The sequence below is a fragment of the Lissotriton helveticus genome (assembly GCF_964261635.1).
Source record: "Lissotriton helveticus chromosome 1_1 unlocalized genomic scaffold, aLisHel1.1 SUPER_1_unloc_28, whole genome shotgun sequence".
NCBI classification, from domain to species: domain Eukaryota; kingdom Metazoa; phylum Chordata; class Amphibia; order Caudata; family Salamandridae; genus Lissotriton; species Lissotriton helveticus.
In genome coordinates this window covers 1027746-1051088 of record NW_027611668.1, presented here as the reverse complement: position 1 = coordinate 1051088, position 23343 = coordinate 1027746, and the positions used below count along the sequence as shown (strand labels likewise).

Here is a 23343-nt window from a genome sequence, read left to right as displayed (position 1 = left end):
CTTTAACCTCTGTTATACCTCTGGGGATTGTGGATTCTATACACCCTGTACCTTACTTTGGTCCAGCATATATAGAGCCACTTTCTCACACAGACGGTATTCGCAGTGCTGCATTAGGTGAAATGAAATTAAATGAAATGAAAAACATATTTACAGAGCGCTAGCAGCTGCCCTGAGGCGTCCAGGCGCTAAAAATTACCATCAGTGCTCAAGAAAAAAAGGAGTGAGTCAACACTATTGATTGAACAGAAGAGTTTTAAGTTTCTTACGGAAACTCAGAAGGTTAGAATCTGCTCTAAGATGAAGTGGTAGAGTATTCCATATTTTTGGGGCTTTATATGCGAAGGAACGACCTCCGGCCCTCGCTCTATGAATTCTTGTGATTTGGGCTAGAAAAGCATGTGAAGATCGTAGAACTTTGGTGGGCTCATATGGCAATACCAGCGGGTGATTGATCTCTATACCTGATTTCCAGTACGCCTGATGTGCAATGCACAGAGATTTAAACTTGACTCGCTCCCTGATGGGGAGCCAGTGTAATGATCTTAGACCAGTTTTTATTGAAGTTCTCCGGGGGGTGCCAAGTAAGGTGCGAGCAGCACAATTCTGAGTGCGTTGTAATTTTTGTAGGGTGTATTCCGGCGCCCCAAGGTACAGAGCATTGTTAAAGTCTAGGCGGGATTGAATTAAGCCCTGAATGACTATCTATCTTGCCTCAAAGGGGAGAAGTGGTAGGATTTTCTTTACCATCCTTAGGAGGCCAAAACAGGTCGCAGAGACTTTAGTTGCCTCCATGTCGAAGGTCAACGATTTGTCTATCCACACCCCCAGGCTTTTGATGTTGTCTCTAGGGGTGGGAGCTGTGCCCATGCTCAGAGGCCATGACATCTCCAAGGTGGAAAGAGTTGGAGGGCCTAGAAGCATCAGCTCAGTTTTATCATCGTTGAGCTTCAGACATGATTTAGTCATCCAGCTCTTGACATGCTCGAGACAGGTTGTTAGGTTGGACTGCGGTAGTGGGGTACTCCTTTGTGCAAGAGAGACCACTAGCTGGGTATCGTCCGCATAGGTGATGATGTTAATACCATGCGGACGTACTATTCCAGCCAGCGGTCCCATATAGGCGTTAAAGAGCGTAGGGCTCAATGAAGAGCCCTGCGGAACCCCACATCCCAGAGGCTTCTTCGAGGAGACCGATGTGCCTTCAAAGACCTGGAAGGTTCGGTCTGATAGAAAAGACCTGAACCACTCCAGGGCTTCTCCCGAGATTCCCATATCGAGGAGGCGGTCCAGAAGTATTTTATGGTTGACCGTATTGAAGGCGGCACTCAGGTCAAGGAGGATCACTGCCACTGACCCTCCCTGATCGAGTATCCGCCTAGTCTCTTCTGTCACTGCCAACAGGGCTGTCTCCGTGCCGTGTTTTGGGCGAAAGCCAATCTGGGAGGTGTCGAGCAGATGGTTATGCTCGAAGAACTGGGTTACACTGATGTTGATGTGTTTCTCTAAGATCTTGGTAGCCCAAGGAAGCAATGATATTGGGTGATAGTTATTAAAATTAGTTGGGTCAAGGGTGTTTTTTTTTAACAATGCTCGGACCATGGCGTGTTTCCAGGACTGTGGAACTATCCTACCGTAATGGAAGAATTCAACAGCTCCATTAGATTGGGAAGAATGACTTTGTTAACTTGGGTCAACATCTCAAGGGGGGCAGGGTCACAAGGTGAGCCTGATTTGATTTGGTTAATCAAGGTCTCAAGGGTGTCAAGGTGCAGCATTGGGAAGTGGTCCAGAGAGTTGTTATGGAGGGAGACCGCTGATGTAATCGATGGATTAGGTTTTTGCAAAGACGAATCAGTTTCTGGGTCAGAGAAGGAGAGATAGATTGTGTTCTTCCCTTTAAAAAAAAGGCATTGGCCAGTTCCTCGCATCGAGAGGATGAGTTGTCATCAGCTGATAACCGTGATGGCAACCTGGTCAGTGTTTTCACAATCTGATAAATTTCTTTAGGCTTAGATTTTGCCAGTTTAATCTTTTCCGTATAATGTATGGATTGTTTATCTCTGATTTTGTTTTTGTAGTTCCTAATTGCTTCTCTGTAGGTCGCTTTATCTGTAGGCTCATAGGATAGGCGCCACTTCCTCTCTAGTCTTTTACAGAGGTGTTTTTTTTCCCTTAGATCTTCAGAGTACCAAGGGGCGGTTTTTTGTTTCCTTCTAGCACCGGAGGTTCGATAGGGAAGTACAGAGTCCAAGGAGCTTGTTATCCAGTTGTTAAACAGCTCATTGTTAGCGCAAGGATCAAGAGAGAGTGACGGATTAGTGGCAGTAAGATTGCTCATCCATTCGTCTGTTTTGATCTTTGACCAATTTCGGGTGGTAGGAGAAAGGGTGGTAGAAGGTAAAATTTTGGGAATGGACCAAGTTAAGGAAATTAAAAAATGATCAGTCCAAGGAAGATGGCTAATATTGCCAACCTTTAGAGTTTTGCTATTGCTAAATACTGGGTCTAAAAGATTACCCTTGTTGTGTGTAGGTCCTGGCACCAATTGATCTAGTTGCATAGCAGCTAAACTGGTTGTGACTCCCATGGCAGTGGTGTCTAGCAAGTTATCAAAATGAATGTTAAAATCTCCCAGTAAGGTAAAATTAGAGGGGGAGGTGACTAATTCAGCTACAACAGTTGGTCGATCCGCCAGAAATTTTTTTATGGGACCAGGAGGACGGTAGATAAGGATGCCAGCGAAGCTATTGTTAGGTGTAAATTCAATGACAAAAGGGAAACTTTCACAGTCCGCAATGGACTCCGTTAGGCAGCGACATGTGTAAATGTCTTTATAAATGATAGCCAGCCCTCCACCTTTGCCTTGTGGTCGATCTAACCGGGCTATCTGATAGCCGGGAATGAGGGCTTGCACTATATCAGGCTGGAAATCTTGGGTAAGCCAGGTTTCAGTTAAAAATACTGCATCCGGCATATGTTCCTCTAACAACAGCGACATCTCCAGACTATGCTTGGCCAGAGATCGACAGTTAAGGAGAAACATTTGGTAGTCCTTAGAATCCAATTGGGTGAGGTGGTCAATTAGCTCAAGTTTACAGTGAGGACATACATGGGGGGTTTCTAGAGGGGGGAAGTGATGAAGGCAGCCATCGGGAATGGGAGGACAGGATCGAAGTAGAAAGTCCTTATTATAAGCTAGCCTTTGTGGTTGGGGCAACCAGGGGGGGTGGCCCCTGGTCCCGGTTGGGCGCAGACGGGCGCAGACAGGCTTGCCTTTGGCGCGCCCGCCCGCTGCGCGGACGAGATGACATAGGGAATTTATAGGGTGTTTAGGAGGGTGGGAGGCGTCCTGCAGCTAGAGTGTAAATCCCTTACCCCTCTCAATATGGTAGCTCTCAGTGGCGGTAAGCCCTATTTCTATCTCTCTGCGCCAGCTCCTACTCGGCTGCGCAGGAATCGGTAAAGGCGATTTTCTGGCTAACAAGTGATCTATAAGTTCTAACAAGTAAGTACTCTACTTGAGAACATGCGGCGATTTAAAATATCGTGATGACAGTAATGTGGAAAATAAAAGTAGCAAGGTAGCTGAGAGAACCCCCGGCTTCCGCCTCAGGGGAGAGAAAAAACAGCACGGTAGCAATCAGCGCGCTGTTAGGAATGACAGGATTTAAATACTGCGGGAGGGTGGTACATGAAGTAGGCTGATGCCGATAAGGCACTTGACTCCCTGGAGTAGCCTTTTATGATCGAAACGTTTAGGCGGCTTGGTATGTCAGATCTCGTATGAAGCTGCTGGACACACAGCCTGTGGCCTGCATGTACGTAAATGGGCTCAACTCCGATGCCGTTCAGATCGCCTGGGGCACTGGGCTTAGTGTTATAATTTCTGATGTCTTTGTCTCAAACTGGAGGATCGCAAATTTGAATCCTGGTTGGTGCACTATGAATAGTGACTTGTATATTTTTACTGTGCTGCCACCACACAGGCAAACTGACCCAGGAGTTACAAGTTAGCCGTGGCGGCTACAGGCCATTGCTTACATTGATGGCCCCACCCAGGTCTCTGGCCCTCTGGACAGCTATCTAAACAGAGGCCATGCCCTTTTGAGAAGCTGGTGACCCCAGTGCTTCTTCGAACAGTTCTTTTATCGTGGCTCTCCATTTTACGCGACCAACTCTCACCCCAATGGCCTCCTCAAATGGTGCGATGTTTGGGTGACATTCGTTCCGCGAAGTCCTGAAGCGTTCATAAAGCACAAGCCCGAAACCCATCAGCCTATATCTTTCAGGATCAAGACCTAACGAGAAGAATAAACGCAGAATTCAAATGTTTTGATAGAACAATGTCATAGTCACAGTTTGATGCACTGTAGTCGTTCGCCGTATTAGCAGGTCTTTTGTAATTAGGCGCTCCTACCTGGAGACGGTGGGTATGTGGTCACTATTAATAAGGGTTATTGTCCGCCATTGCAGATACACTGTCTACTTCGGCTTTTCCTTAACCTTTGTGTTGTTCTAAAAGTACCAGTAACCTTTATAAGGCAAGTTGGTAAGCTTTATAATGTTGTCTATCAGTTGTAGCTTTATCCCCTTCTCGTAAAATATGCAAACCAAACTTGAAATAAGTACACTTTGTTGTGAGAATAGCTATTGTTGCCGCTGATTTCTTTTATTGCAGCACAGCAATGCCTCTATTATGAATCGAACATTGATTATTCGAATAGTATTGATTTAATTCCAGAGTGACTTTTGGACCATTAAGGCGATAAATAATACATTGACCTCATATTTGTGTTGAATCAGTTTATCCTGTTAGAGTCCTGTTCTTCGTCGTCGTTTTCTAGTGAGCGGCCATGGCTCTAGAGGATCATAGGGCTCTGCCCCTCCTTTTGCTTCGATAGGTCAACTTGAATATGAGAAATATGGAAAGGTAGAAATGCCGCATCACCTGTGGATAACTGAACCTTCTCCCGCTCTTCCAAATGCCCATCCGGTCACAAATAGCATCCTGGGCCCCAAAAGGACAACATCATGCCAGATGCCATGTAATGTTGCAAAAGGGGGGAAAAGAGTAATATGCACACATCTGCTGCGGGGATATGTCAGGTAAATTATTGGTTGTGATGGATTCTCTATAAGTACTAAATGACTGATCTCATTGAATATTAAATTATATGAATCAACGTTTGTTTACCTGATCTGCGCTTATAATGTAAAGGATGGGGCTTACATTGAACCCCTCGTTCTGTTTTACACAAAAGCCCCAGATGGAGCTGCATCTTACAGAACTTTATCTACTTTAGGAAGAACTAAAGACTTGCTTTTTAAAGTTGTCTTTCAGGGCCAGAACCAGGCTCTGTAAGCGGCAATAGTTTCAGGGAGATGGACAGATGCTATGGTGATAGGAAACCCCCCTCAACTCACAATAATGTTCCAATCTTCCAGGTTAGAAGAAACCAGAAGTGCTTGAACCAAGGGAGCTGTTGAAAGTGTCAAAGGTGACTTATGAACAGCGAGTAAAGACAGGATTTGGCATTTGAGATGATCTTAAGTGAATCGGAAAGAATGAGAAGAAGTGTGTAAATGGAGTTGCTTTTGTTGTATACTTCGTAAAGAGTTACTGGAAATTCTGCAGCCCAGCCTGATCCAGCTCTTTCTCTAAACTCTATTGTTGTTTAAATGAAATCTTGACCATATGCGTCTATCTTAAGCTATACCTCAAGCACTTGGGTGCCCCGTGAGCACCTTTACTTTGCTAAGTTACTCTGTAAACACTGGTAAATCACCTCTTTTTCAGACATTAATAAGATGTCACCTAATCAACAGAACCTTTAGTTAAATATCTGTGTATGATGAAATATTTCTTGCTAATTTTTAAAGGCGGTAAAGAAGAAGAGGGAGATTTACTAATATATTGCGCCGTATTTGCATCACAGAAGTGGCACAAAAAAGCGCAAAATATTTTTTTCCTAATTTACTTTCTAGCGCTAAACTTTTTTAGCGCTGGAAATAATGTAAAAGTAATGTGAAGCAGCGCATAGCAGTGCTTCGCATTACTTCACACATTGGGACCTGCCAAGGGGGGGTGCATGGGCATTCCCGTGCAACCACCCAAGATTTCTCATGCTAAACCCATTTTACCAAAATCAGTAGATTGGGTTTAGTGTGAGAAAACTGCACCATTTTAAACAAGACACAAGGAAGGAGAAATGAATTAATTTATCCTTCCTTTTCTGACATTGCATGCGTGCTGCACTGCGCAACAAGCATCCAAAGTGGGAAAAGCCTTTCCTCGTGTCTGACATACTATTTTGTACAGGAAGGGTGTCCTTCCTGTACAAAACCGATGCTGGACTCACACACACACCCTAGCGCTCTGGTGCTAAGGTGTGTGCATGGCGCACGGCTGCTGTAATCAGTGCTGACGCAAGGGAAAGGGAAGGAGAGAGCCATATCTTTGAAAATATGGTGCTCTCCTGTTCCCTTCCTGTCGCGCCACGCAGCGAAGCCTCGCGGGGGGAGGGCTGCGCTGCATTGTGTGGAGATTTGGTAAATCTCCCCCAAAATGTCTTTTACAACTATTGTGAATTCTCATTCCATTATGTTTTAATTTAGTAATTTTAAATATCTTTACATCCAACAGAAAACAAGCCTTGAATGTGTGAAATGACCATCAATAATGAAGCGAATGCTGTAAATCTTCATAATAGCAGAAATATTGAGCTACAGTATTCAGGAAACCATCAGCGCAGTCGGCGAAAGGGGAACCTGCACACAAACTGACAAATCCCGGATGAAGTATCAAGGGCAGTTCAGTGATTATAAGAGGCCGAACTGTACACCTCCACGCCACAAGACGAAGAAATGACCTTAAGAAAAATAAGGCAACAACAATAACAAACCACCTCCTGTATAAACAAGTGTCCAACACCAGCTTTGATCATCGGATCGGTATGATGTGATTACCACAGTGCTCTATTTTATAAAATGATGACAGGCCATCATTCCGTGCTCTAGGAGAATTGTAAACTCTTTCCTGACAAACCACAGTAACCAGAGAAGAGCACAACAGAGCGGAGCCAGACAACTGATGGGTAAAGGGAAGAGGAGTTCTTTTATCTACAATACAATAGACTGTCCTAATTTGCACCGGTCAGAAGGAAGATACATCTTTACCCGCAATCGTGCATAGCCATAATCCAATCTAAAGGCACAATCACCTACAAAGACACCTTCTACGTATTAGGAGTGTGGTAAATATTTGGTGGCTATTGCATTTTTTTGTTAAAACAGAAATAAAACATGCAAAATACTGCACACATATAAAGTGTGTGAGAAAAACACAAGTGCTTTATAAGCCATGTCGGCACATCAGGAAATGCAGTCATGGGATATAAACAAATATATACCCGACCCACAGACACTAACCAAGAAAGAAGAATCATACACATGCAGCAAGAGCTTTAGTTTGTCATCACTACTCAAGCTTCATCAGCACACGTACACAGGACAAAAACCATTCAAGTGCAGTGAATGTGTCAAGAGCTTTAGTAGGTTATCAAGCCTTCAAAGTCATCAGCGAACACACACAGGGGAAAAGCCATTCAAGTGCAATGAATGTGGGAAGAGCTTTAGTTGGTTATCAAACCTTCAAAGACACCAGCGAACACACACAGGGGAAAAACCCTATCATTGTAGTGAATGTGACAGTAGTTTTAGCTGCTCTACAGCATTAAAGGATCATCAGCGAACTCACACAGGAGAAAAACCATTCAAGTGCAGTGAATGTGGGAAGAGCTTTATTCAATTATCAGGACTACAAAGACATCAGCGAATACACACAGGGGAAAAACGCTATAATTGTACTGAATGTGACAGTAGTTTTCGCTTCTCTACAACATTAAAGGATCATCAGCGAACTCACACAGGAGAAAAACCATTCAAGTGCAGTGAATGTGGGAAGAGCTTTAGTCGTTTATCAAACCTTCAAAGCCATCAGCGAACACACACAGGGGAAAAACCATTCAAGTGCAGTGAATGTGCAAAATGCTTTAGTCAGTTATCACACCTTCAACGTCATAATCGAACACACACAGGGGGAAAACCATTCAAGTGCAGTGAATGTCCAAAGTGCTGTAGTCGGTTATCATATCTTCAAAGACATCAGCGAACACACACAGGGGAAAAACCATTCAAGTGCAGTGAATGTGCAAAGTGCTTTAGTTGGTTATCACACCTTCAAAGCCATCAGCGAACACACACAGGGGAAAAACCATTCAAATGCAGTGAATGTGCAAAGTGCTTTAGTCAGTTATCACACCTACAAAGCCATCAGCGAACACACACAGGGGAAAAACTATATGATTGCTGTGAATGTTTGAAGAGCTTTAGTCAGTTATCAACCCTACGAAAACATCAACAAACACACACAGGGGGAAAGCCACTCAAGTGCAATGAATGTGGGAAGAGCTTTAGTCGACGATTAGAGCTACAAAGTCATCAGCGAACACACAGGGGGAAAACATAGAAGGGCACTGAAAGTGTGAAGGGCTTTTGTCAATTTTCGATCCCACACAGCCCTCAGTGAATACTCTCCTTCATTTAACTCACATGGAAATAATCCTAGAGATGCAGAGATTCCGGAAAGAATTTAAGAACATCAAAAATAATATTGACCCTTCTAAGGACATAGACCAGAGCAGAACAGTGCAGTTATTGTGAGAGGAATGAATTACGGAAAAAGATCAAATTCAAATTATGTAGGACATTGAAATACCAATGATAGAAGACCTGAATAGCAGTAAAGAAGAAAAACAGATAACAGTATTTGCAGAATTATAAAAGTGTTTGTTTCCAGTGATTGTTCACTTCCGTACACATAGCAAAGTGACATGATGTACCAGGATACACAGTGGGAGACAAGCACAATGTGGATTAAAAAGAAACATTGTTGATTTTTATTTGGTGAAGAAGAGATACAAAGAAAAACATTCAATCGCACCTGACCACACTACCTGTAAAAGCAACACTGAACAATACTGGGACTAACAGCGGTATTTTCAGCTAACTTGTCGGATTAGTGATAAAACCTTTAAACCCAACACACCCAGAGTGGACATGTTGTCAGGGCTCTGGAGATGGAAGCTTCATTGGTAAAATGCATGTATTACTATTAACAAATGCCACTGCAGTGTATGTAATGAACTAAAGCGAAGCACAGGTGTTCAAGAAATAACCTATTTTCAGATATAAAAGAGCACATACCTTGTTTTTAAGTAATGTTTGGTGCATCTTTTACACACTGTTATCGGTAGATGGATCAGCTCGTGCCTCGCGCCTTATTACTAAGTGCGACCCATGACTCCTCTCCGACTTGGCGATGTGGTGAAATAGCGAAATCCCACATCAAAAGCATATATATGCCAGGACAATCAGTTGCACTCCCAGCAACACGTCTTCCACACTGATTATCCCTTGTCCTCAAATGTTCTGAAGGATTTGTCGTATGAATGCCAGAAGTGGCAGTGACATTCATGAAGCTAAAGCTAACAGGAGTGTGTGAGAGATAGAGAGGGGGAGGGATAAAGAGAGTGAGAGAGACAAAGAAAGAGGGAGAAAAAGAGAGAAATGGAAGGAGGGGTAATGGCGCGTTATTTGTACTCACCTAAAAAAAGAAGAAGCAGCCGAATACATGCCAATGTGTGACATCACCAGAGAAACGGGCTGAACACCTGTTAATTTATATGTTTATTTTTAATACCTACAGACCCATGTCATGCAAATAAACAGGGAACAGGTAAGGAAAATAGTGATGGAGCCCATTATCATATGCAAATCACAATGACGTCACATGTAGTGATGTCACAAGAAGTGATGTCAGGCCCTTATAATAATTTTCACGTGAAAGGTTGACAGCATGTTTTAAAAACAAGAAACATAAAATAATGTAAAAGTAAGTTTTTGGTTTCAGTTTTTATTCATCATGTGTTTTTTCCACTATCAGTTTGTAACTAAACTCGGAAATGACTGAAAGTGTAAATATTTTTAAACAGATATGTGGAACTTGGAAATTAAATTTTTAAACAGTTTTCAGCGAATAAATAAAATGTACTTTTAATTTGCGTTTGTTTCCTGATGTTATTCTTTATCCAGCCCCAAAGTGTTTCACATTTACAATGTATTAAGCAATAGAAGCGCTAATTTTGTCAAGTTCTCTGTTCCTCTCTTGCGCCACTCACACAAACAAACACTCAGAGGCCTGTGCCTGCAGTGCTGGGGCACAAAGTAACAATTACCAATTGCAGGCTAAGGATCTAGGTGGAACTGATTCCCGTTTCTACATAATAGTGGGGGGACCCCTTAAACTGTGGCTACCCCCTCCCCCCCTGACTTGTGCCGATAAAGCAATAGTGAAATTGAGTAATTTATGATGAATTGAAATGAGAGAAATAGAAGAATACAGCGAGGTGCAGGATATATTAAAGAAAATGAAAAAAAGAGACACAAGACTTTACCCTGTTCTGTGTACAAGCACTTTACGTAAACAAGTTGTGCTGTGCGTTGTGAACAGGCTGTCATCCCCTTTGTATGTAAATGACCTTCTGTGACCAGACATCCCAGGCTCCCATCTCTTCTAGCGCGGATGATAATGTGAGCACTGTAAGGTAATCACAAACTAGGGCTTTATTGAAATACAATCGGCTTCCAGGTCACACAGCTGTGGTTATGTAGTTCTTTATTCGTTTTTTTGTATTTACTTTAATTTGCAGCAATTCTCCAGGTTACTTTTTCTCAGTATTACGCTTCAGGTCGCTCATAGCGCTCCATCAGTTAAACGTGAGGTTTGATGTAGGATTTGTTGTAAGTGTTCCTAGACCATGTCCCAATCCCTTTGCCCTCGATTTGTCGGCATGGGTTTTGTCCACACACTGGTCTCGGATGGGCCTTCTCAAGGTAGAAGGCGCTGTAATAGGAATAATAAATCAGGCATATATGAAATTGTATGTAAACGAATGTGTGCCTTTCAGTTATCAGGCACCACCAGACTCACATCTACACATGGAATTGAGCACCAGACTAAAGTGACTCCTCCCTGTATAAATATGTGCCATCTGTAATCGGGCTGATCGTTCTACTGATGCTCACAGCAAATACAGTTTTTGGCATTATGCGCATTGGCCTAAATTTTAATTGCTGAAGTTTCACGCAGTGCCGCTGATGCGCACAGCTTATAAGGTGCGTGGATATTGTGCACTGTACGCAGATCATTGAAGATCACCCTTAAGTAGTAACTAGGTCAAAACATAGCTCGTACATCATGCACAATGTCACTGCCCCTCCCTTCTTGTTGACAGTTCCAGAAGTTCCTCCTCTCTCGTGGAAGAAGGTTTCCACACATTATACTTGTGTCTGTGGCACTTCCTTAAGTGCAGAGAGGAAAGCCCCATTGTTAATGCATTGTTTGGGCTCTGAGGGACAAGAATTCTTTGAACACCTTCCTGAACTCTCTGATAGTGACTCTGACACACTTAATGAATACGAGATCTGCTTCAAAAAGTTGGACTTGCACCACCTTCCCAAAGTGAGTACTGTCCTTCAACGATTTCACTTCAGGAGAAGGATGCAAAGGCAGGATGAGTCGGTCGAACAGTACATAACTACCTTGCGCAAATTGGCTTCCACATGCAATTTTGGAGCCGCTTTAGATGATCGCTTCAGAGATTAGTTTATGTTAGGATGCGCCCTCGACAAAACAAGACATGCCCTGTGGCAAAAAGACACACCATCGCTTCAAGAAGTGCTGACCATAGCCAAAAGTCATGGGCATTCAAAAGTGTGTGTTGATATTATACGCAAAGACAGTACAGGTGATAAAAAGGAGAACATTAATGTCAAGGTGGTGGTGGATAGATTTGTTAAACCCAAATTGAGCACCACTTCAAAGCTGTTTAACACAAAGAATTTTCAGAGGAAGTGCTTCAGGTGTGGCAACTCTGGCCATATCGCCTACTTTAACCCGTTGCGTGCGTCGGACGGCCCCCTAACGTCACAGTGGGCATGTGCGGAGGACGACTAGGGGCTGTCCGAACTGCACCCACTCATTAATATGCCCGCACAGCGGTGAAATTCGCACCACAGTCAACGGGTTAAAGACTGCCCAGGCTGGAAGGCCATGTGCAAAACTTGTGAGAGAAAAGGTCACGTCTCAAAGAGCTGCAAAACGGGCCACGGGCATAAAAAAGTCAGGGAAGTTGATCTTTATGAAGAAGATTTGGAAGGAATCAATGTTCTCCCTGTCACAGGGAATGCCAGAGATGGCCCTGAGGAGCTAATTTTGATCAATGATGCTCCAGTGAGCATGCTTTTCGACTTTGGGGCCAAGATACCGCTAGTCCCCAAAACATTTTATGAGTGTAATCTGCTGAGCAAAGTCACCCTGTTGAAGCCAGACATTAGACCAAAAGGTTAAGGTATGGTGACTATTGAGATGCTGGGTTATTTCTGGGGCACAATTGACTTCAAAGGGAGAGTCATCCCTGGTAAAATCTATGTCTCGATGAAGCGGGACTCGCTCATAAGTTGCTTCCATCAACGTGATCTACATATCTGCCTTTATCCCAATGAGATCTGTCTGCCTAAACGAATTACCACCAGTTAGGGTTGTTAGTAATGCTAATTGAGACTGGATCGAGGAATTCCTTGAGGTCTTTGCTGGTGGACTGTGTTTGTTTAAAAAACTATGTACATTGGATAAAGGTCAAATCTAACTCTGTTCCAAAAACAGCTAAGGTCAGAAATGCACCTCTGTAAGTAAGGGAGAGCATGAAAGTTGAATTAGGCAATCTCTTAGCCAAGTTTATCATTCAAGAAGTTGAAGCAACGGAGTGGGTCTCTCCTGTTGTGATGGCCCGCAAAGCCAATGGGGAGGCTAGGCTCTGTGTCAGCTTGAGGGAGCTCAACAAAGCAGTTATTGTTGATCATTATACTTTCACCCACATAACTAAAATGCTGTGTTCTCTTGAGTGGGCAAGGTATTTTTCTTCCTTGGACTTGACCTCCGCCTATCACCAGGCCAGCCTTCACTCCTCTTCAGAACATTCAGAGCATTCACTCCTCTTCCCAGGACCTTACCTCCTGGGTAACACCCTTTGGTACCTTTAGGTTTCTAAGAATGCCTTTCGACTGATTTCTGCGGCCTCAGTTTTTCAGAGGGCGATGGAGGGCATTCTTGGAAACCTTCAGGGTGTCAAGGTGTACCCAGATGATGTGCTCATCTTTGGTGTGGATCTTGAGGAACATAATGGGAGGCTGAGGTCAGTATTGAAGAAGTTATGTGATGCTGACCTCACCCTTATTGCTGACCAGTGCAAATTTGATGTCAAAGGATTGGAGTACCTTGGGCATTTTGAGTCCGCTGCAGGCATCAAACCTAAACACTCATTGGTAAGCACCATTTGTAATTTGCACACCCCTTTGAACAAAGAAGAGTTTGTAAAGTTTCTAAGCATGGCTGAATTTTATCACAAGTTTGTTGCGAACTTTGCAGGGAAAACCTCTTGTTTGAGGTCTCTCCTCAAGAAGGGAGGCACATTTGTTTGGTCCAAGGGCTGTGAGGAAGAGTTTGAGTGCATTAAGAAACATCTGAATGAAGCACCTTGTCTAGGAAGTTTTGACCCCACAAAGGAATCTTATCTCATCACTGATGCCAGCTCAAAGGGGTTAGGAGCAGTTATTTTGCAAAAGGTTGATGGGGAGGTTAAAACGATTATTTTCCTCTCTTGGCCCTTGAGGGGTGCTGAATGCAACTGTTCTGTTGTGGAGAAAGAAGCTCTGGGTTTTTCCTGGGCAGTGCTCAAGCTGAGAAAGGTTTTGTGGGGGAAAAGGTTCAGAATTCGTACTGGCCACAAATCTCTTAGGGAGGTATTCTTCAAGAAAGGCATTGACTCTGTCTCCCGTGGGTTACGGAAGTGGGTTGTGGCTCTACAGTTCTGGCACACTGTCTGTCAAGACTCGTGGTATGGAGTGTGAAACGACAGATGATGTTGAGAGGTTTGGAGGTGAATAATTGGAGGAAGGAATTAATTTGTGTGTGATTAGCGAAGGGTTGATTTCAGAGAGAGAGTGGAGGGAACATCACATGATCGATTTAGACTTGCAGAAAGTCCTCACCATGGTCACAAGTGGTTAGTGTGAGAAGAAGGACTGTGAGGAGGTCCTCGAAGGCTTTTGGCAAGTTAGGGAAGATCTGGCGGGCGAGGATGGTCTCCTCGTGTATGGTAGTAAATTGGTTGCACCCCTTGCACTAAGGGATAACCTAGTAAAGAGTGCTCACACCTCGCACATGGGCATTGCCATGACAAAGGAAAGTATCAAGTAAGAATATTGGTGGCCTGCCATGGATGTACATGTAGAGAGGTTGGTTCGTGAATGTGTGTGTTATGACAGGATATTGAAGTGCAGGACTCAACCCATGGTTATTAGGGAACAGGCTACTGTTCCGTGGTGTACACTTCTATAGATATTTTGGGACCTGTGAAGTTGAAGACTCAGGATCTCTATTTGATCGTGTGTATTGATATGTTTTCCCATTGGCCTGATATCAAAGGTGGTTTATTCCGTTGAGTCTGGTGAAGTGATTGAGTTTCTAGAAGAGTGTTTTGAACGTGAGGGTTTCCAGTTAACACTCTTGTCAGACAATGGTGTTCAGTTCACAACCTTAGTCATGGAAGAGTTTCGGAGTTCCAGGGGGATCAAGCATAAGAAGGCGTCCCTGTACCATCCACAAAGCAATGGTGTGGTGGAAAGGTTTGTCAAGGTTGTTAAAGAGACTCTGCAACAAGCTGTTGTCTGTGGTGAAAGTTGGGAGTTGGCCATGAGGAAGAAGGTTAGCGAGTATAGGTTCACTTCTTGTTCATCAACTGGTGAAACTCTCTTTCGTTTATTTAAAGGAAGGGTCACCAACATGGAGGTCACTCTGTTGTGGATAATGATCAAAAGAACCTTAGTGGATAACAAGCATTTGCAATGCAATAGGTCTCGCATTAGGAAAGTTAGAGCTATTGGTCTTGTAAATGACACATTTTTTATTTATGTGTTGGTTTTGAAAATAGCGAAATTAATAGCTTTGTCATTTACAATGCCAATACTTTTATCTTTTGCAAATGTGACACCTATAGCATTTGTAATGCAACATGTTTTGTATTTACGTGACTTAGATGTATTGATATTACAAATAACAATGGCTACATTTTTTAAAATAATTAATACTTAAATAAAAGTTATTGTAATTTATAATGGCAATAGCTTAAACTTTTGTAAATAACTTTTGTGAAGATTATGTTCAGTGTATTTTATTGCGACGAAAATCCAAAAACAGAAGTGAAATATTAACATATTTTTGTGACATTTGTAATAAAGCTTGAAACATTGAGAGAACATATTTGAACCAGTTGTTGTTGAATGGTTGCACAGATTGATACTGTGGTGGCGCTGAGTGATGTTGTGGCGACGAGTGATGCTGTGGCGATCAGTGATGCTGTAGTAGCGCATAGTGATGTTGTGGTGCCCCTGAGTGATGCTGTGGTGCCCCTGAGTGATGCTGTGGTGCCCCTGAGTGATGCTGTGGTGCCCCTGAGTGATGCTGTGGTGCCCCTGAGTGATGCTGTGGTGGTGCCATAGATAGAGTGAGGGCGATAGATAGCTAGTGGGAGGGCGATAGATAGCTAGAGTGAGGGCGATAGACAGATAGAGAGGGCGATAGATAAATAGAATGAGGGCGATAGATAGAGTGAGGGCGAGAGATAGAGTGAGGGCAAGAGATAGAGTGAGGGAGAGAGATAGAGTGAGGGCGAGAGATAGAGTGAGGGCGACAGAAAGATAGAGTGAGGGAGATAGATAGATGTGTGTGGTTGTGTGTGTGTGGCTGTGTGTGTGGTTGGGTGTGGTTGTGTGTGTGGTTGTGTGTGTGGTTGTGTGTGTGGTTGTGTGTGTGGTTGGGTGTGGTTGTGTGTGTGGTTGGGTGTGGTTGTGTGAGGTTGTATGTGTGGCTGTCTGTGTGTGGTTGTGGTTGTGTGTGTTGTTGGGTGTGGTTGTGGGTATGTGTGGTTAGGTGTATTGTTGTGGTTGTGTGTGTGGTTGTGTGTGTGTGGTTGTGTGTGTGGTTGTGTGTGTGGTTGTGTGTGAGATTGTGTGTGTGTGGTTGTGTGTGTTTGTGGGGTTGTGTGTGTGGGGTTGTGTGTGTGGGGTTGTGTGGTTGTATGTGTGTGGCTGTGTGTGTGTGTGTGCGTAGTTGTGTGTTGTATGTGTGTGGATGAGTGTGTGTGCGTGGTTGTATGTATGTGTGTGCGGTTACAGAAGGATGTACGTGGAAGAGAGCAGCAGATCAGCACAGCAGAAGAGAACAGGGAGTTAAAGAAGGAGGCGGTGGAAGAGAGCAGCAGATCAGCCCAGGAGAAGAGAACAGGGAGTTAGAGGAGGAGGCGGTGGAAGGGAACAGCAGATCAGCACGGGAGAAGAGAACAGGGAGTTGGAGAAGGGGGCGGGTGGAAGAGAGCAGCAGATCAGCATAGGAGAACAGAACAGGGAGTTAAAGAAGGAGGCGGGTGGAAGAGAGCAGCAGATCAGCACAGGAGAAGAGAACAGGGAGTTGAAGAAGGAAGCGGGTGAAAGAGAGCAGCAGATCAGCACGGTAGAAAAGAACAGGGAGTTAAAGAAGGAGGCGGGTGGAAGAGAGCAGCAGATCAGCACAGGAGAAGAGAATAGAACAGGGAGTTAGAGAAGGATACTCTGTGCACTGGCTGAGCTGCAATGACTGAAATGGTCTGAGCCATGATCAGGAGGCGCTGTACACTGGTTGAGATCCTCAGTGCAACGGTTGAGAAGTCTTGTGCAAATGTGAGATTTGTGCAGCTGTGAAGATGCTCTGTGCACTGGCTGAGAAACTAAGCGCAGTGATTTAAATATGATATATGATGATCAGGAAGATCTGTGCAATGGTTGAACCCCTCTGTGCAATGATTAAGTAGCTCTGTGCACATGTTGAGGTGATCAGTACAACGTGCAACTGCATATGTGCAGTGGTCAAATGTCCTGTGTAATAGTTCAGATGCTACGTAAAGTTTGGAGTGCTCCATGAATGGTGGTTATGCTATGTGCACTGCTTGTAATGTTACGTGCAACGGCTGACGCGCTATGTGCAATGATTTAAATACTATGTGCCATTATCAGAAGACACTGTACAAGGGTTAAGATTCTCAGTGCAATGGTTGAGAAGTCTTGTGCAAATGTCAGATCTGTGCAGTTGTCAAGATGTTCTGTGCACTGGCTGAGAAACTATGCACTGTGCTTTAACTACTCTGTGTGATGATCAGGAAGATCCAGGCAACGGTGAGAAGCCTTGTGCACATGTGATCAGTGCAACGTGCATTTACAATTCTGCAATGAATGTCCTGTGCAATAGTTCAGATGCTATTTTTAAAGGTTAGAGTACTCAATGGAATTGTGGTGATGCCATGTGCACTGCTTGAGGTTCTATGTGCACAGCGTGTGGTGCTATGTGCACTGCTTGAGGTTCTATGTGCACTGCTTGTGGTGCTATGTGCACTGCTTGTGGTTCTATGACCACTGTTTGTGGTTCCTTGTGCACTGCTTGTGATGCCATGTGCACCGCTTGAGGTTCTATGTGCACTGCTTGTGGTGCTATGTGCACTGCTTGAGGTTCTAAGTGCACTGCTTGTAGTGCTATGTGCACTGCTTGTGGTTCTATGAGCACTGTTTGTGGTTCCTTGTGCACTGCTTGAGGTTCTATGTGCACTGCTTGTGGTGCTATGTGCACTGCTTGTGGTTCTATGAGCACTGTGTGTGGTTCCTTGTGCACTGCTTGTGATGCCATGTGCACTGCTTGAGGTTCTATGTGCACTGCTTGTGGTGCTATGTGCACTGCTTGTGCTTCTATGAGCACTGTTTGTCGTTCCTTGTGCACTGCTTGTGATGCCATGTGCACTGCTTGTGGTGCTATGTGCACTGCTTGTGATGTCATGTGCACTGCTTGAGGTTCTATGTGCACTGCTTGTGGTGCTATGTGCACTGCTTGAGGTTCTATGTGCACTGCTTGTGATGTCATATGCACTGCTTGAGGTTCTATGTGCACTGCTTGTGGTGCTATGTGCACTGCTTGAGGTTCTATGTGCACTGCTTGAGGTTCTATGTGCACTGCTTGTGGTGCTATGTGCACTGCTTGTGGTTCTATGAGCACTGTTTGTGGTTCCTTGTGCACTGCTTGAGGTTCTATGTGCACTGCTTGTGGTGCTATGTGCACTGCTTGTGGTTCTATGAGCACTGTTTGTGGTTCCTTGTGCACTGCTTGTGATGCCATGTGCACCGCTTGAGGTTCTATGTGCACTGCTTGTGGTGCTATGTGCACTGCTTGAGGTTCTAAGTGCACTGCTCGTAGTGCTATGTGCACTGCTTGTGGTTCTATGAGCACTGTTTGTGGTTCCTTGTGCACTGCTTGAGGATCTATGTGCACTGCTTGTGGTGCTATGTGCACTGCTTGAGGTTCTATGTGCACTGCGTGTGGTGCTATGTGCACTGCTTGTGGTTCTATGAGCACTGTGTGTGGTTCCTTGTGCACTGCTTGTGATGCCATGTGCACTGCTTGAGGTTCTATGTGCACTGCTTGTGGTGCTATGTGCACTGCTTGAGGTTCTCTGTGCACTGCTTGTGGTGCTATGTGCACTGCTTGTGGTTCTATGAGCACTGTGTGTGGTTCCTTGTGCACTGCCATGTGCACTGCTTGAGGTTCTATGTGCACTGCTTGTGGTGCTATGTGCACTGCTTGTGCTTCTATGAGCACTGCTTGTGGTGCTATGTGCACTGCTTGTGGTTCTATGAGCACTGTGTGTGGTTCCTTGTGCACTGCTTGTGGTTCTATGAGCACTGCTTGAGGTTCTATGTGCACTGCTTGTGGTGCTATGTGCACTGCTTGTGGTTCTATGAGCACTGCTTGTGGTGCTATGTGCACTGCTTGTGGTTCTATGAGCACTGCTTGTGGTGCTATGTGCACTGCTTGTGGTTCTATGAGCACTGCTTGTGGTGCTATGTGCACTGCTTGTGGTTCTATGAGCACTGCTTGAGGTTCTATGTGCACTGCTTGAGGTTCTATGAGCACTGCTTGTGGTGCTATGTGCACTGCTTGTGGTTCTATGAGCACTGCTTGTGGTGCTATGTGCACTGCTTGTGGTGCTATGTGCACTGCTTGTGGTGCTATGTGCACTGCTTGTGGTTCTATGAGCACTGCTTGTGGTGCTATGTGCACTGCTTGTGGTGCTATGTGCACTGCTTGTGGTGCTATGTGTACTGCTTGTGGTTCTATGAGCACTGTGTGTGGTTCCTTGTGCACTGCTTGTGGTTCTATGAGCACTGCTTGAGGTTCTATGTGCACTGCTTGTGGTGCTATGTGCACTGCTTGTGCTTCTAAGAGCACTGCTTGTGGTGCTATGTGCACTGCTTGTGGTTCTATGAGCACTGCTTGTGGTGCTATGTACACTGCTTGTGGTTCTATGAGCACTGCTTTTGGTGCTATGTGCACTGCTTGTGGTTCTATGAGCACTGCTTGAGCTTCTATGTGCACTGCTTGAGGTTCCTTGTGCACTCCTTGTGATGCCATGTGCACTACTTGTGGCACAATGTGCGGTGGTTGAGTTGCTGTATTGAATGCGAGGCCCCTTGTGCTGGCTCAGATGCTTTATGCACTGCTTGAGATGTGAGCGCTAATTAAGAGGTCAAGTGCTTGGTTCAGAGGCTCTTGCAACGGCAGCGACGCTATGTTCAGTGTTTGAAATATGTGGTGCAATATTTGAGACCCTCTCTGCTCTGACTGCGCTCATTAGTGCTCCACTCGGATGTTCTTCGCACTAATTGAGGTGCTGCAGACATTGCAGAGATTAACTGTTCAGTGGCTTTTGCGTCGGTTGAGGAGCCCTGAACAATAGTCGTGATATGGCTCGCACAGGCTATAAAGCCACCTACAATGACTGAGATGTTCTGTGCAGTAGCAGAGAGGTCACGTGCACTGAGGTTGTGATTCCGTAGCTTGGTATGCCCTGTGCTCTCGCCGAGATGCTGCTCTGTGATCCGGATTTTATGTGGTGTTTTTGAGGCTCAATGTGAATGAGCAACACTTAAGATGGTTTGTTGATGACTCTTGAGTCCGGACTAGCCGTTGTTTCTTTCAGTACGTTTGCTGTGTGATATGGATGAAGTGATGGATGATTCTGAAAGCATACAGGTGGCTCTCCCCTCTTTCACGAAGCGCGCGAGCCTGGAACGGCGCTGACGCGCACCAGCCTCAAGCTTCGATCCACTCCATCATCCCTGCTGACGCGCCGCTTCCACATATAGAATCACTGCACACCAGGGGGTGGAGGAGGCCTCAAGCTCACAGGCACGTCGGGATTCCCGAAGCGCGTCGCAACGCCGCGTCTGCAGCCCGTGCACCTGTGTGTCAAGAATGTGTGTCAGGAACACTAGTCTAAGGCACTGTAATTCAGACGCGTGTGGGAGGAAAGGGACGGGTAACAGTAACACCAAGTAACTTAAGCACCAACGGGTTAATGGAGGCTTTTCACAAGCGATCCTAGCATCCACTTATCAACAAGAGCGCCTACTGTATGCCCCACAGTAAGATTACTCTGACACCGTGGAACATGGCAGGAGCAGGCAAGATTGCATTAGAGCCTGAATCAGAAACCCACTTAAGATCATTTGATATAAGACGTCTCCAGGAGACCTGGAGCTGTGGAGAAACACCACTCATGGGTTACTCAAAATTCTATAACCCAACTGTTAAAATTGGAGCGGAACGGAAGGCAGGCAAAAGGCGGGCTGAGCATCTACGTGACTCTCAATAAAGTTTTTAATATAACAGAGTTGAAAACAGATTCCTCATTTATGCAAGCAGCACAGGGAAACAAATGCAAGAAGAGATCAAAAGCTTTCTGGGAGCATACAAATGGCAACGGTTGTTTCAACAGCGTTTGGCCAAAAATAAGTGGTTCAATAGCGCACTTAAATACCAGAAATGTGTATTAAAAGCAGCGAAGGTAAAGCAACACGCACAAGCATCCAGATTTCATTTGCTCATATTCATAGAATCAAGGCTAGAGCACAACAAGCTCTTGGCATTGCTGTGGGGAGGGGGAAGGAGAAATGCGAGTCACGGCTGCCAGGCCGTGAAGTGTGAAGCAGTGGGCGGGGAAGCAGATCCCTTTGAAGCTGCTGCCTGCTTGTGGGGACTGGGAGGAAGAGGGACGAGACGCAGGCCCTGCAGTGAATAGTTATGGGAGGAGAGATGCTGGCCTGAGGCAGAGCGCACCATATGGAGAGGGAGGGGGGTGGGCCGAGTGCAGGAGAAATGTTGCTGGCAGGGGGAAGGCTCGGGGTGCACTGCTTGTGCTGCTATGTGCACTGCTTGTGGTGCTATGTGCACTGCTTGTGGTGCTATGTGCACTGCTTGTGGTTCTATGAGCACTGTGTGTGGTTCCTTGTGCACTGCTTGTGGTGCTATGTGCACTGCTTGTGGTGCTATGTGCACTGCTTGTGGTTCTATGAGCACTGTGTGTGGTTCCTTGTGCACTGCTTGTGGTGCTATGTGCACTGCTTGTGGTGCTATGTGCACTGCTTGAGGTTCTATGTGCACTGCTTGTGGTGCTATGTGCACTGCTTGTGGTGATATGTGCACTGCTTGTGGTTCTATGTGCACTGCTTGTGGTTCTATGAGCACTGTTTGTGGTTCCTTGTGCACTGCTTGAGGTTCTATGTGCACTGCTTGTGGTGCTATGTGCACTGCTTGTGGTTCTATGAGCACTGTGTGTGGTTCCTTGTGCACTGCTTGTGATGCCATGTGCACTGCTTGAGGTTCTATGTGCACTGCTTGTGGTGCTATGTGCACTGCTTGTGCTTCTATGAGCACTGTTTGTCGTTCCTTGTGCACTGCTTGTGATGCCATGTGCACTGCTTGTGGTGCTATGTGCACTGCTTGTGATGTCATGTGCACTGCTTGAGGTTCTATGTGCACTGCTTGTGGTGCTATGTGCACTGCTTGAGGTTCTATGTGCACTGCTTGTGATGTCATATGCACTGCTTGAGGTTCTATGTGCACTGCTTGTGGTGCTATGTGCACTGCTTGAGGTTCTATGTGCACTGCTTGAGGTTCTATGTGCACTGCTTGTGGTGCTATGTGCACTGCTTGTGGTTCTATGAGCACTGTTTGTGGTTCCTTGTGCACTGCTTGAGGTTCTATGTGCACTGCTTGTGGTGCTATGTGCACTGCTTGTGGTTCTATGAGCACTGTTTGTGGTTCCTTGTGCACTGCTTGTGATGCCATGTGCACCGCTTGAGGTTCTATGTGCACTGCTTGTGGTGCTATGTGCACTGCTTGAGGTTCTAAGTGCACTGCTCGTAGTGCTATGTGCACTGCTTGTGGTTCTATGAGCACTGTTTGTGGTTCCTTGTGCACTGCTTGAGGATCTATGTGCACTGCTTGTGGTGCTATGTGCACTGCTTGAGGTTCTATGTGCACTGCTTGTGGTGCTATGTGCACTGCTTGTGGTTCTATGAGCACTGTGTGTGGTTCCTTGTGCACTGCTTGTGATGCCATGTGCACTGCTTGAGATTCTATGTGCACTGCTTGTGGTGCTATGTGCACTGCTTGAGGTTCTCTGTGCACTGCTTGTGGTGCTATGTGCACTGCTTGTGGTTCTATGAGCACTGTGTGTGGTTCCTTGTGCACTGCCATGTGCACTGCTTGAGGTTCTATGTGCACTGCTTGTGGTGCTATGTGCACTGCTTGTGCTTCTATGAGCACTGCTTGTGGTGCTATGTGCACTGCTTGTGGTTCTATGAGCACTGTGTGTGGTTCCTTGTGCACTGCTTGTGGTTCTATGAGCACTGCTTGAGGTTCTATGTGCACTGCTTGTGGTGCTATGTGCACTGCTTGTGGTTCTATGAGCACTGCTTGTGGTGCTATGTGCACTGCTTGTGGTTCTATGAGCACTGCTTGTGGTGCTATGTGCACTGCTTGTGGTTCTATGTGCACTGCTTGTGGTGCTATGTGCACTGCTTGAGGTTCCATGTGCACTGCTTGAGGTTCTATGTGCACTGCTTGAGGTTCTATGAGCACTGCTTGTGGTGCTATGTGCACTGCTTGTGGTGCTATGTGCACTGCTTGTGGTGCTATGTGCACTGCTTGTGGTGCTATGTGCACTGCTTGTGGTTCTATGAGCACTGTGTGTGGTTCCTTGTGCACTGCTTGTGGTGCTATGTGCACTGCTTGTGGTGCTA

At 45.3% G+C, this 23343-nt stretch overlaps 1 protein-coding gene across 1 annotated transcript in view; it reads left to right on the top strand.

Moving 5' to 3' along the window:
* LOC144805817 (uncharacterized) overlaps nt 1–23343 on the top strand; it is a 108035-nt gene that overhangs the window by 28117 nt on the left and 56575 nt on the right. Inside the window, exon 4 of the mRNA XM_078672294.1 lies at nt 6647–8501. Within this exon, the coding sequence (XP_078528420.1) occupies nt 7364–8501 (1138 nt within the window). The 5' untranslated portion in view covers nt 6647–7363. The remainder of the gene's footprint in view (nt 1–6646; nt 8502–23343) is intronic.